General features: G+C 61.6%; 1 protein-coding gene across 1 annotated transcript; it reads left to right on the top strand.

The window, feature by feature from the left end:
* Positions 1–6,878: 6,878 nt before the first annotated feature.
* On the top strand, positions 6,879–14,266 carry LOC128782827 (zonadhesin-like). Its single transcript, XM_053933315.1, has 7 exons — positions 6,879–9,461; positions 10,124–10,353; positions 11,273–11,333; positions 11,508–11,600; positions 12,392–12,713; positions 13,180–13,239; positions 13,948–14,266. Exons 1-7 carry the CDS (start codon positions 6,879–6,881, stop codon positions 14,235–14,237), a joined length of 3,639 nt encoding a protein of 1,212 aa, XP_053789290.1. The 3' UTR covers positions 14,238–14,266.
* The last annotated feature ends 452 nt before the right edge of the window (positions 14,267–14,718 follow it).

The raw sequence follows: 14,718 nt of genomic DNA, 5'->3' as shown, positions 1-14,718 counted from the left end.
TCAAACCAATCCAATCCCAGTCCAATCCCAGTTCAAACCAGTTCAAACCAGTTCAATCCCAGTCCAATCCCAGTTCAAACCAGTCCAATCCCAGTCCAATCCCAGTCCAATCCCAGTCCAATCCCAGTTCAAACCAGTTCAAACCAGTCCCTCCCAGTCCCCCCCTTGGCGCCCCTCCCCCTCCCCGATCTTATCTCTCCCCGGCCCCTCCCCCCCAGATCTTATCTCTGATATCCTGGAGGGGGCGTGGCCGTGGGGGGCGTGGCCGTGGGGGCGTGGCCGGGAGGGGGCGTGGCCGGGATCCCATAAAAACCCGGGAACTGCGGAGCAGCCGGAGCGGAGCCGGGAAGGTGAGGCCGGGATTGGGGACCCCAAATTTGGGCATTTTTGGGGTTCCCTTGGATTTGGGAGGGATTTTGGGGGGATTTGGGGGTTTTCCCCCAAATGTTTGGGGGTATTTTTTGGATTTTCACCCAAATTTTGGGGGGATTTTTGGGGTTCCCTTGGGTTTGGGGGGGAATTTTGGGGTTCCCTTGGATTTAGGGAGGATTTTTGGGGTTCCCCTTGGATTCTGGGGGGATTTTGGGGGTTTTCACCCAAATTTTGGGGGGATTTTTGGGGTTTCCTTAGATTTGGGGGATTTTTGGGGTCCCCTTGGGTTTAGGGAGGATTTTCGGGGTTCCCCTTGGATTCTGGGGGGGGAATTTCTGGGGGTCTCCTTGAATCTGGGAGGGGATTTTTGGGGGGTTCCTCTTGAATTTGGGGTGGTTTATGGGATCCTCCCTGATTTGGGGGATTTTTGGGGGTCGGGAGGGTCCCAAATCCCGGGGTCCCCCCTTTTCTCACGCCCCTCCCCCCGCGGGCAGATGGGGCCCCCCCGGATTTTGCTGCTCTGGGCCTGGGTCCTGCTCGGCTGCCGTGAGTCCCAAACCCCAAATTTTCCCACCCAAATCCCAAAATTCCCACCCCAAACCCCAATTTTCTCACCCCAAATCCCAAAATTCCCACCCCAAATCCCCAATTTCCCACCCCAATCCCAAATTTCCCGCCCCGATCCCAATTTTCCAACCCCAAAGCCCAAATTCCCCTCCCAAATCCCCAATTTTCCACTCAAATCCCAATTTTCCACTCAAATCCCAATTTTCTGACCCCAAATCCCAATTTTCCCACTCAAATCCCAATTTTTCCCCCCAAACCCCAAATTTCCCACCCCAATCCCAGATTTACCTCCCAATCCCAATTTTCCCACTCAACGCCCAAATTTTCCCTCCCAAACCACAAATTTCCCTCCCAAATCCCGAATTTCTGTCCCAAATTCCCATTTCCAACCCCAAATCCCCCAAATTCCCCCATTTTTCCCATTTCCCCTATTTCCAGACCCCCTTTCCACATTTTCCACCCCAAAATTCCCCATTTTCCCCCAAATTCCACCATTTTGAATAATTTCCCCCATTATATTTTCCCAATTTTCCCCCATTATTTCCCCCATTATTTTCCATTTCCCCATTTTTTCCCCATTTTCCCCCCATTTCCCCCCATTTTTCCCATTTTCCCCCATTTTCCCATTTTCCCCAATTTTTCCCATTCCCCCCCCATTTTTCCCATTTTTTCCATTTTCCCTATTTTCTCCATTTCCCCCATTTTTCCCATTTTCCCCCTCCCCATTTTTCCCAGTTTTCCCATTTTTCCCATTTTTCCCCATTTCCCCATTTTTTCCCATTTTTCCCTTTTTCCCCTGCCCCATTTTTTCCCATTTTTCCCATTTTCCCCCTCCCCATTTTTCCCATTTTTCCCATTCCCCCTCCCCATTTTTCCCATTCTCCCCATTTTTCCCATTTTCCCCATTTTCCCCCATTTTCCCCCATTTTCCCATTTTCCCCCTCCCCATTTTCCCCATTTTCCCCATTTTTCCCCATTTTTTCCCCATTTTTTCCCCATTTTTTCCCATTTTTTCCCCCCGTTTTTCCCCAGGTGCCCTCCCCCGTTCCCAGCCCGGCTGCTCCGGCGTCACCTGCGGCCCTGGTGGCACCTGCCAGGTGACAGACCTGGGACCCAAATGTGTCCCCGTCCCCTCGTGTGACAACGTCCGGTGCCGGGAGGGGACGCGGTGCCAGGTGGCCCAAGGGTGGCCCAAATGTGTCCCCGTCCCCTCGTGTGACAACGTCCGGTGCGGGGAGGGGACGCGGTGTGAGGTGGCCCAAGGGTGGCCCAAATGTGTCCCCGTCCCCTCGTGTGACAACGTCCGGTGCGGGGAGGGGACACGGTGTGAGGTGGCCCAAGGGTGGCCCCGCTGTGTCCCCGTCCCCTCGTGTGACAACGTCCGGTGTGGTGAGGGGACGCGGTGCCAGGTGGCCCAAGGGTGGCCCCACTGTGTCCCCAACCCCTCGTGTGACAACGTCCGGTGTGGTGAGGGGACACGGTGTGAGGTGGCCCAAGGGTGGCCCCGCTGTGTCCCCGTCCCCTCGTGTCCCCTGGCCGGCTGTCCCCGGTGCGAGATGGCCGACGGGTGGCCCGTCTGCGTCCGGCGTCACGGCCGGAGCGTTCCGTGTCCCCGATGTCCCCGGGGCACCGCGTGCGACGTCAGCCAGGGGTGGCCCCGCTGCGTCCCCACCAAGGCGTCCCCAAGGCCGCCGGCCTGCGGCGACCTCCGCTGTCCCCAGGGCACCTCGTGCCAGGTGGTGGACGGTGACCCCCGGTGCGTCCACCAGCCACCGTCGTGTGACAGCGTCCGGTGTCCCCAGGGCTCCTCGTGCCACCTGCTCCGAGGGTGGCCGCGCTGTGTCCACACCAAGGTGTCCCCAAGGCCACCGGCCTGCGGTGACCTCCACTGCCCCAAGGCCACCTCGTGCCAGATGACCAATGGTCACCCTGAGTGTGTCCACACCAAGGTGTCCATCAAGAGTCCATCTTGTGCTGACCTCCACTGCCCCAAGGACACCTCGTGCCAGATGACCGATGGTCAGCCCCGCTGTGTCCATCACCCGCCGTCGTGCCACGACGTCCACTGCCCCAAGGACACCTCGTGCCAGATGACCAATGGGTGGCCACGCTGTGTCCACACCAAGGTGTCCATCAAGAGTCCATCTTGTGCTGACCTCCACTGCCCCAAGGACACCTCGTGCCGGATGACCGATGGTCAGCCCCGCTGTGTCCATCACCCGCCGTCCTGCCACGACGTCCACTGCCCCAAGGACACCTCGTGCCAGATGACCAATGGTCAGCCCCGCTGTGTCCACACCAAGATGTCCATCAAGAGTCCATCTTGTGCTGACCTCCACTGCCCCAAGGACACCTCGTGCCGGATGACCGATGGTCACCCTCAGTGTGTCCATGACCGGCCGTCGTGTGACAACGTCCGGTGCCAGAAGGGCACCACGTGCCAGATGACCAATGGGTGGCCACGCTGTGTCCACACCAAGGTGTCCCCAAGGCCACCAGCCTGCAGTGACCTCCACTGCCCCAAGGACACCTCGTGCCAGATGACCGATGGTCAGCCCCGCTGTGTCCATCACCCGCCGTCCTGCCAGGATGTCCAGTGTCCCAAGGGCTCCTCGTGCCAGATGACCAATGGTCAGCCCCGCTGTGTCCATCACCCGCCGTCCTGCCAGGACATCCGGTGTCCCAAGGGCTCCTCGTGTCACATGGTGGATGACCAACCCCGCTGTGTCCATCACCCGCCATCCTGCCAGGACATCCGGTGTCCCAAGGGCTCCTCGTGTCACACGGTCAGTGGTCACCCTCAATGTGTCCACGACCGGCCATCCTGCCATGATGTCCACTGCCAGAAGGACACCTCGTGTCACATGATCAACGGGTGGCCACGATGTGTCCCCACCAAGACGTCCATCAGGAGAGCGTCCTGCAGTGATGTCCAGTGTCCCAAGGACACCTTGTGTCACATGGTCAGTGGTCACCCTCAGTGTGTCCAGACCAAGACGTCCATCAGGAGACCGTCCTGCAGTGACCTCCACTGTCCCCATGGAACCCAATGCCAGGTGACCGCTGGGTGGCCGCAGTGTGTCCATCACCCACCATCGTGTCAGGATGTCCAGTGCTCCAAGGACACCTCGTGCCAGATGGTCAGTGGGTGGCCACGGTGTGTCCCGACCAAAATGACCATCAGGAGAGAGTCTTGCAGTGACCTCCACTGTCCCAAGGACACCTCGTGCCACATGGTCAGTGGTCATCCCCAGTGTGTCCAGACCCAGACGTCCATCAGGAGACCGTCCTGCAGTGACCTCCACTGTCCTCAAGGAACCCAATGCCAGGTGACCGATGGGTGGCCGCAGTGTGTCCATCAACAACCATCTTGTCGCGATGTCCAGTGCTCCAAAGGCTCCACGTGCCAGATGGTCAGTGGGTGGCCACGGTGTGTCCAGGCCAAGACGTCCATCAGGAGACCGTCCTGCAGTGACCTCCACTGTCCTCAAGGAACCCAATGCCAGGTGACCGATGGGTGGCCGCAGTGTGTCCACCACTCACCATCCTGCTGGGATGTCCAGTGTCCCAAGGACACCACGTGCCACATGGTCAGTGGTCATCCCCAGTGTGTCCAGACCAAGACGTCCATCAGGAGACCGTCCTGCCGTGATGTCCAGTGCTCCAAGGACACCTCCTGCAAGATGGCCGCTGGGTGGCCGCAGTGTGTCCATGACCCTCCCTCCTGTCACGATGTCCAGTGCTCCAAGGACACCACGTGTCACATGGTCAGAGGGTGGCCACGGTGTGTCCAGACCAAACTGACCGCATGGACACTGACCTGCAGTGACCTCCACTGTCCCCAGGACACCGCATGTCACATGGTCAGTGGTCATCCACGGTGTGTCCAGGCCAAGACGTCCATCAGGAGACCGTCCTGCAGTGACCTCCACTGTCCCCAGGGAATGACATGCAAGATGACCAATGGGTGGCCGCAGTGTGTCCATCACCCACCATCGTGTAGTGATGTCCAGTGCCAGAAGGGCTCCACGTGTCACATGGTCAGCGGGTGGCCACGGTGTGTCCAGGCCAAGGCGTCCATCAGGAGACCGTCCTGCAGTGACCTCCACTGTCCCCAGGGCACCAGGTGTAAGATGACCACTGGGTGGCCGCAGTGTGTCCATCACCCACCATCGTGTCTCGATGTCCAGTGCTCCAAGGGCACCTCGTGCCAGATGGTCAGTGGGTGGCCACGGTGTGTCCAGACCACGATGACCATCAGGAGACCGTCCTGCAGTGACCTCCACTGTCCCCAGGGCACCAAGTGCCAGGTGACCAATGGGTGGCCACAGTGTGTCCACCACTCTCCATCCTGCCGGGATGTCCAGTGCCAGAAGGGCTCCCTGTGCCAGATGGTCAGTGGTCATCCACGGTGTGTCCAGACCAAGACATCCATCAGGAGACCGTCCTGCCGTGATGTCCAGTGCTCCAAGGACACCTCCTGCAAGATGGCCGCTGGGTGGCCGCAGTGTGTCCATGAACCCCCCTCCTGTCACGATGTCCAGTGCTCCAAGGACACCACGTGTCACATGGTCAGAGGGTGGCCACGGTGTGTCCAGACCAAACTGACCGCATGGACACTGACCTGCAGTGACCTCCACTGTCCCCAGGACACCGCATGTCACATGGTCAGTGGTCATCCACGGTGTGTCCAAGCCAAGACGTCCATCAGGAGACCGTTCTGCAGTGACCTCCACTGTCCCCAGGGAATGACATGCAAGATGACCAATGGGTGGCCGCAGTGCGTCCATCAGCGACCATCTTGTAGTGATGTCCAGTGCCAGAAGGGCTCCACGTGTCACATGGTCAGCGGGTGGCCACGGTGTGTCCCGACCAAGACGTCCATCAGGAGACCGTCCTGCAGTGACCTCCACTGTCCCCAGGGCACCACGTGTAAGATGACCGCTGGGTGGCCACAGTGTGTCCATCACCCACCATCGTGTCAGGATGTCCGGTGCCAGCAGGGAACGATGTGCCTGATGGTCAGTGGGTGGCCACGGTGTGTCCAGACCAAGACGTCCATCAGGAGACCATCCTGCAGTGACCTCCACTGTCCACACGGAACCCAATGCAAGATGACCAATGGGTGGCCGCAGTGTGTCCATCAGCGACCATCTTGTCGCGATGTCCAGTGCCAGAAGGGCTCCATGTGCCAGATGGTCAGTGGGTGGCCACGGTGTGTCCAGACCACGATGACCATCAGGAGACCGTCCTGCAGTGACCTCCACTGTCCCCAGGACACCACGTGTAAGATGACCGCTGGGTGGCCGCAGTGTGTCCATCAGCGACCATCTTGTCGTGATGTCCAGTGCCAGAAGGGCTCCACGTGCCAGATGGTCAGAGGGTGGCCACGGTGTGTCCAGACCACGATGACCATCAGGAGACCGTCCTGCAGTGACCTCCACTGTCCCCAGGGCACCAGGTGTAAGATGACCAATGGGTGGCCGCAGTGTGTCCACCACTCACCATCCTGCCGGGATGTCCAGTGTCCCAAGGACACCTCGTGTCACATGGTCAGTGGTCATCCCCAGTGTGTCCAGACCCAGACGTCCATCAGGAGACCGTCCTGCAGTGACCTCCATTGTCCACACGGAACCCAATGCAAGATGACCGCTGGGTGGCCGCAGTGTGTCCACCACTCACCATCCTGCCGGGATGTCCAGTGTCCCAAGGACACCTCGTGCCACATGGTCAGTGGTCATCCCCAGTGTGTCCAGGCCAAGACGTCCATCAGGAGACCGTCCTGCAGTGACCTCCACTGTCCCCAGGACACCACGTGTAAGATGACCGCTGGGTGGCCGCAGTGTGTCCATCAGCGACCATCTTGTCGTGATGTCCAGTGCCAGAAGGGCTCCACGTGCCAGATGGTCAGAGGGTGGCCACGGTGTGTCCAGACCACGATGACCATCAGGAGACCGTCCTGCAGTGACCTCCACTGTCCCCAGGGCACCACGTGTAAGATGACCAATGGGTGGCCGCAGTGTGTCCATCAACAACCATCGTGTCAGGATGTCCAGTGCCAGAAGGGCTCCACGTGCCAGATGGTCAGAGGGTGGCCACGGTGCGTCCAGACCATCAGGAGACCGTCCTGCCGGGATGTCCAGTGTCCCAAGGACACCTGGTGTCACATGGTCAGAGGGTGGCCACGGTGCGTCCAGACCATCAGGAGACCGTCCTGCCGGGATGTCCAGTGTCCCAAGGACACCTGGTGTCACATGGTCAGTGGTCACCCCCAGTGTGTCCGGACCACGACGTCCATGGTGGGTCCCTCGTGCCGCGATGTCCGGTGCCCCAAGGCCGGCCGGTGCCAGGTGACCGCCGGGTGGCCGCAGTGTGTCCATCCCCTGCGGAGCGTCCGCGCTGTCCCCGCCCTGTCCTGCGCCGACGTCACCTGCCAGCCCGGCGCCACCTGCCAGGTGCTGCAGGGCTGGCCCAGGTGTGTCCCCAAGGTGGCCTCGTGTGACGGCGTCCCATGCCCACCTGGGTCCACCTGTCAGATGGACGGAGCCACGCCCAGGTGTGTCCCCAAAGCTCCATCCTGCCAGGACCTCACCTGCCCACCTGGGTCCACCTGTCGGATGGACGGAGCCACGCCCAGGTGTGTCCCCAAAGTTCCATCCTGCCAGGACCTCACCTGCCCACCTGGGTCCACCTGTAGAATGGACAGAGCCACGCCCAGGTGTGTCCCCATCAAATTGACCTGTCAGGACCTCACCTGCCCACCTGGAGCTACCTGTAGAATGGAGAAATCAACCCCCAGGTGTGTCCCCATCAAATTGACCTGCCAGGACCTCACCTGCCCACCTGGGTCCACCTGTCAGATGGACGGAGCCACGCCCAGGTGTGTCCCCGTGGCACTGACCTGCCACGACCTTACCTGCCCACCCGGATCCACCTGTCAGATGGATGGAGCCACACCCAGGTGTGTTCCTATCAAATTGACCTGCCAGGACCTCACCTGCCCACCTGGATCTACCTGTCAGATGGAAGGAGCCACGCCCAGGTGTGTTCCTATCAAATTGACCTGCCAGGACCTCACCTGCCCACCTGGAGCTACCTGTCAGATGGAAGGAGCCACGCCCAGGTGTGTCCCCAAAGCTCCATCCTGCCAGGACCTCACCTGCCCACCTGGGTCCACCTGTCAGATGGAAGGAGCCACGCCCAGGTGTGTCCCCGTGGCACTGACCTGCCACGACGTTACCTGCCCACCCGGATCCACCTGTAGAATGGAGAAATCAACCCCCAGGTGTGTCCCCAAAGCTCCATCCTGCCAGGACCTCACCTGCCCACCCGAATCGACCTGTCAGATGGACGGAGCCATGCCCAGGTGTGTCCCTGTCAAAGTGACCTGCCAGGACCTCACCTGCCCACCTGGATCCACCTGTAGAATGGACGGAGCCACGCCCAGGTGTGTCCCCATGAAACTGACCTGCCAGGACCTCACCTGTCCACCTGAATCCACCTGTAGAATGGACGGAGCCACGCCCAGGTGTGTCCCTGTCAAAGTGACCTGTCAGGACCTCACCTGCCCACCTGGATCCACCTGTAGAATGGAGAAATCAACCCCCAGGTGTGTCCCCATTAAATTGACCTGCCAGGACCTCACCTGCTCACCTGGAGCTACCTGTAGAATGGATGGAGCCACGCCCAGGTGTGTTCCTATCAAATTGACCTGCCAGGACCTCACCTGCCCACCTGGATCCACCTGTAGAGTGGACGGAGCCACGCCCAGGTGTGTCCCCAAAGCTCCGTCCTGCCAGGACCTCACCTGCCCACCTGGGTCCACCTGTAGAATGGACAGAGCCACGCCCAGGTGTGTTCCCATCAAATTGACCTGCCAGGACCTCACCTGCCCACCTGGGTCCACCTGTCAGATGGATGGAGCCACGCCCAGGTGTGTCCCCATCAAATTGACCTGCCAGGACCTCACCTGCCCACCTGGGTCCACCTGTCAGATGGACGGAACCACGCCCAGGTGTGTCCCCGTGGCACTGACCTGCCAGGACCTCACCTGCCCACCTGGGTCCACCTGTCGGATGGACGGAGCCACGCCCAGGTGTGTCCCCATCAAATTGACCTGCCAGGACCTCACCTGCTCACCTGGGTCCACCTGTCAGTTGGACAGAGCCACGCCCAGGTGTGTCCCCGTGGCACTGACCTGCCAGGACCTCACCTGCCCACCCGGATCCACCTGCCAGGCCCCGCCCTGCCCACCTGGCCTCACCTGCCTCCCCACCTGCGCGCCGGCCCCGCCCCTCGTGTGCCACGTCCTGAGCCGGCGCCGCTTCCGCGCCTTCGACGGCCGCACCTGGCGGCTGCCGCTCACCTGTCCCCTGGTGGCCACCTGCGCGGGCTCACCTGCGCTGCAGGTGTGGCTCTCCGGCCAGGTGGGCTCCGGCCCCAGGGCCACCTTCGGGCGAGTGACGGTGGCCGGAGACGGGTTCCAGGTGGAGCTGCGGCACGGCGAGGGGACCGCGGCCAGGGTGAGTGCGGCACCTGGCCCAGGTGTGACACCTGCCCACAGGTGTGTCCCTGCCCCCGCCCCTGCTGTGTCCCTGGCCCAGGTGTGACACCTGCCCACAGGTGTGTCCCTGTCCCAGTCCCAGATGTCTCACCTGTCCAAGGTGTGTCTCACCTGTCCGAGGTGTGTTTCACCTGTCCCAGGTGTGTCTCACCTGTCCTAGTTGTGTCTCAGGTGTGTCTCACCTGTCTCAGGTTTCTCACCAGTCCCAGGTGTGTCTCACCTGTCCTAGGTGTGTCTCACCTGTCTCAGGTTTCTCACCAGTCCCAGGTGCGTCTCACTTGTCCTAGTTGTGTCTCAGGTGTGTCTCACCTGTCCTAGGTGTGTCTCAGGTGTGTTTCACCTGTCCCAGCTGTGTCTCACCTGTCCTAGGTGTGTCTCAGGCGTGTCTCACCTGTCCCAGGTGTGTCTCAGGTGTGTCTCACCTGTCTCAGGTTTCTCACCAGTCCCATGTGTGTCTCACCTGTCCTAGGTGTGTCTCAGGTGTGTTTCACCTGTCCCAGGTGTGTCTCACCTGACCAGGCGTGTCTCACCTGTCCCAGGTGTGTCTCAGGCGTGTCTCACCTGTCCCAGGTGTGTCCCAGGTGTGCTTCACCTGACCAGGCGTGTCTCACCTGTCCGCAGGTGTCCGGCCGCCGCGTGCGCCTCCCGGTGTCGCTGGCCGGGGGCCGGGTGCAGGTGCGGCGCCGGGGGGGGCAGCGCCAGGTGCTGCTCACCTGGGCGGGGCTGCAGGTGAGCCTGGCAGGTGACGGCGCCGTCAGCGTGACGGGAACGGCGGCGGCCGCCAGGGGGCTCTGCGGGGCCTGCGCCGGGCAGCGCACCTGTGCCGCAGGTGAGGGGCTGGGGGGGGACAGGTGAGGGGCTGGGGGCACCTGTGCCGCAGGTGAGGGGCTGGGGGGGGACAGGTGAGGGGCTGGGGGCACCTGTGCCGCAGGTGAGGGGCAGGGGGGGACAGGTGAGGGGCTGGGGGGAGGCAGCTGGGAAGGCTCAGGTGTGTCCCAGGTGTGGGTAGGAGGGTCCAGGTGTCCCCAGGTGTGTCCCACATGTCCCCAGGTGTCCCCAGGTGTGCCCAGGTGTCCCCAGGTGTGTCCCGGGTGTTCCCAGGTGTGTCCAACATGTCCCCAGGTGTGTCCCACATGTCCCCAGGTATCCCCAGGTGTGTCACGGGTGTGCCCAGGTGTTCCCAGGTGTCCCCAGGTGTGTCCCACATGTCCCTAGGTGTCCCCAGGTGTGTCCAGGTGTCCCCAGGTGTGTCCCACATGTCCCTAGGTGTCCCCAGGTGTGTCCCAGGTGTCCCAGGTGTGTCCCCACCTGTCCCCAGGTGTCCCCAGGTGTGTCCCAGGTGTCCCCAGGTGTGTCCCACATGTCCCTAGGTGTCCCCAGGTGTGTCCCAGGTGTCCCCAGGTGTGTCCCACATGTCCCCAGGTGTCCCCAGGTGTGTCCCACATGTCCCCAGGTGTCCCCAGGTGTGTCCCACATGTCCCCAGGTGTGCCCAGGTGTTCCCAGGTGTCCCCAGGTGTGTCCCACATGTCCCCAGGTGTGTCCCACATGTCCCCAGGTGTGCCCAGGTGTGTCCCAGGTGTCCCCAGGTGTGTCCCACATGTCCCTAGGTGTCCCCAGGTGTGTCCCAGGTGTCCCCAGGTGTGCTCAGGTGTGCCCAGGTGTGCCCCCTACCTGTGTGGGAGGGTCCCGGACACTCCCCTCCCCCCTCCCCCCCCATATCCGTGTCCGGGCCCCTCCCCAACCCCTCCCCCCTCTCTCTCTCTCCTCAGCCCCTCCCCCCTCGGCCCCTCCCCTCCGCCCCGCCCCTCCCCTGCTACCTGCCGGCTCCAGGTGAGGCCGCGGCGCTTCCGGACCTTCGACGGCGCGCGGGGGGCGTGGGGGAGGGGCTGCCCCGCCCCCCTGCTGCTGGCCCGCACCTGCGCCCCGCCCCCTGCCCGCGGGGCCCCGCCCCCTGCCCGCGGGGCCCCGCCCCCTGCCCGCGGGGCCCCGCCCCCGGCCCGCGAGGCCCCGCCCCCGCTGGAGGTGGCGCTGGGGGGCGGGGCCGTGAGGGTGACGCTGGCGGGCAGCAGGTGGCACCTGGAGAGGGGGCGTGTCCAGGTGAGCCCGGGGGAGGGGCCGGGAGGGGAGGGGGCAGGAGGAGGAGGAGGAGGAGGAGGAGGAGGGGATGAAGGAGATGGAGATGAGGATGATGAGGATGATGAGGATGATGAGGATGATGAGGATGATGGATGAAGGATGGATGGCAAAGGTTGGGTGAAGGATGATGATGATGACGATGATGATGGCGGACATGATGATGATGGATGGAGAAGGCTGGATGATGGATGATGAGGATGATGATGAAGATGAAGAATGGCAATGATGATGGATGAAGGTTGGATGGAGAAGATTGGATGAAGGATGATGAGGATGGAGATGATGACGATGGATGAAGGTTGGATGAAGGTTGATGATGATGATGATGACAATCATGATGGATGAAGGTTGGATGGAGAAGGTTGGACGATGATGATGATGATCATGGAGATGACAATCATAATGGATGAAGGTTGGATGGAGAAGGTTGGATGATGATGATGATGATGATGATGATGATGGAGATGATGGATGAAGGATGGATGAAGAAGGTTGGATGATGATGATGATGATGATGGAGATGACAATCATAATGGATGAAGGTTGGATGGAGAAGGTTGGATGATGATGATGATGATGATGATGATGATGGAGATGATGGATGAAGGATGGATGAAGAAGGTTGGATGAATGATGATGATGGTGGTGATGGTGACGATGGATGAAGGATGGATGAAGAAGGTTGGATGATGATGATGATGATGATGGAGATGACGATGATGACGACGAAGATGCCGCCGCCCCTCCCCCAGCTGGACGGCGCCGCGCTCCCGCTGCCCTTCTGCCTCCCGGACGGCTCCGTCTGCGTCGGCCCCGCCCCCGGCCACGCCCTGCTCCTGCTGACCCCCGACCTGCGCGTGGCCACCGGCCCCGGCGACGTCCTGGAGGTCACCGTGTCCCCCCGGCTCCGCAACCGCACCTGCGGCCTCTGCGGCGACTTCGACGGCGACGCCGGCAACGACCTCGGGAGTGACCGCGGGGACACCGGGAGTGACCACGGGGACACCAAGAGTGACCACGGGGACACCGGGAGTGACCGCGGGGACATCAGGAGGTGTCCCCAGGGCCGCTGCCGTGAGTGGGACACGGGACAGGGACGTGGGGTGGGGGCGGCGGGGCCTTCACGGGTCCTTGCAGGACCTTGACGTGTCCCTCGTGACCTTCTCGTGTCCACCCCTGACCTCTGCGTCCATCCGTGACCTCTCCACGTGTCCGTGACCTTCTCCATGACCGTTATGGGTCCATCCAGAGCTTCTCCATCCTTGACCTCTGCGTCCACCCCAGTGTCCATCCATGACCTTCTCGTGTCAATCCTCGTGTCCACCCATGACCTTCTCGTGTCCATCCTTGTGTCTCCCCATGACCTTCTCGTGTCCACCCATGACCTGTGTCCATCCCAGTGTCCACCCCGACCTTTGTGTCCACCCCTGATCTTTGTGTCCACCCCTGACCTTTGTGTCCATCCCCGTGTCCACCCCTGACCGGTGACCCCGCGGTGACCCCGCGGTGACCCCGCGGTGACGCCGGTGTCCCCCCGCAGCGTCCAGGTGTGCCCCGGCCGCCGGCGCCGCCCCCCGGCCCCGCCGCGACCTGCACACAGGTGAGGGGACGCGGGAGGAAGGTGATGATGATGATGGCAGTGGTGGGATGAAGATGGTGATGATGATGATGGTGGTGGGATGATGATGGTGGGATGAAGATGACGACGATGATGATGAAGATGGTGGTGGTGATGGGATGATGATGATGAAGATGATGATGATGGTGGGATGAAGATGACGACGACGATGATGACGGTGTTGGTGGTGGGATGACGATGACGAAGAAGATGGTGGTGGTGGTGGGTGGGATGAAGATGACGTTGATGATGACAATGGTGTTGGTGATGGGATGAAGATGATGATGGTGCTGGTGGGATGAAGATGATGACGGTGGTGGGATGAAAATGATGATGATGATGATGATGATGATGGTGGTGGTGGGATGAAGATGACGATGACAATGATGATGGTGGTGGTGATGGGATGAAGATGATGATGACGGTGTTGGTGGTGGGATGAAGATGACGATGACGATGGTGTTGGTGACGGGATGAAGATGATGATGGTGGTGGTGGTGGGAGGACGATGACGAAGAAGATGGTGGTGGTGGTGGGATGATGATGGTGGGATGAAGATGACGATGATGATGGTGGCGGTGAGATGAACATGACGATGACGATGGCGTTGGTGGTGGGACGATGACGACGATGACCGCGACGATGGCGGCCACAGAGTGACCCCACCCGTGTCCCCCCCCCTCCCCACAGGTCGCCTGCTGGAACCACTGGGAGCACTGGGAGGAGCCCTCGGAGCCCCACTGGGAGCACTGGGAGGAGCCCTGGGGGGGCCACTGGGAGCACTGGGGGGGCCACTGGGAGGAGCCCTGGGGGGACCACTGGGAGGGCCACTGGGAGTACTGGGAGGGCCACTGGGAGTACTGGGAGGGCCACTGGGAGCACTGGGAGGAGCCCTGGGGGGGCCACTGGGAGCACTGGGAGCCCCGGTGGCCCCCGGGGCCATCCTGGGGCCGCTGCCGGGGCTGCCCTTGGGGCCATAAACTGGGCCGGGCCGGGCTGGGGACAATAAAGCCACTGGTGTCACCTGGGGGGTCACTGGTGTCACCTGGGGGGTCACTGGGAGGGACTGGGAGGGGACTGGGAGGGACTGGGAGGGACTGGGAGGGGACTGGGAGGGACTGGGAGGGACTGGGAGGGAACTGGGAGGGGACTGGGAGGGACTGGGAGGGAACTGGGAGGGACTGGGAGGGAACTGGGATGGACTGGGAGGGACTGGGAGGGGTCCCAGGTGTGGGATGGACACCAGGTGTGCCCATAGACCCCCATAGGGGGGATTTTCGGGGGTCCCAGGTGACACTGGGGGGATTCCAGGTGACACTGGGGGGGTCCCGAATAACCCTAGGGGGTCCCAAATGTGGCAAATTCCGCTGTCCCCAAACCTCCCCCGATGTCCCCAAACCTCCCCCGATGTCCCCAAATGTCCCCAGACCTCCCCAAATGTCCCCAAACGTGCCCAAACGC

This window comes from Vidua chalybeata, assembly GCF_026979565.1.
Source record: "Vidua chalybeata isolate OUT-0048 chromosome 39 unlocalized genomic scaffold, bVidCha1 merged haplotype SUPER_39_unloc_1, whole genome shotgun sequence".
Taxonomy (NCBI): Eukaryota; Metazoa; Chordata; class Aves; order Passeriformes; family Viduidae; genus Vidua; species Vidua chalybeata.
This window is presented reverse-complemented; position numbering and strand designations above follow the sequence as displayed.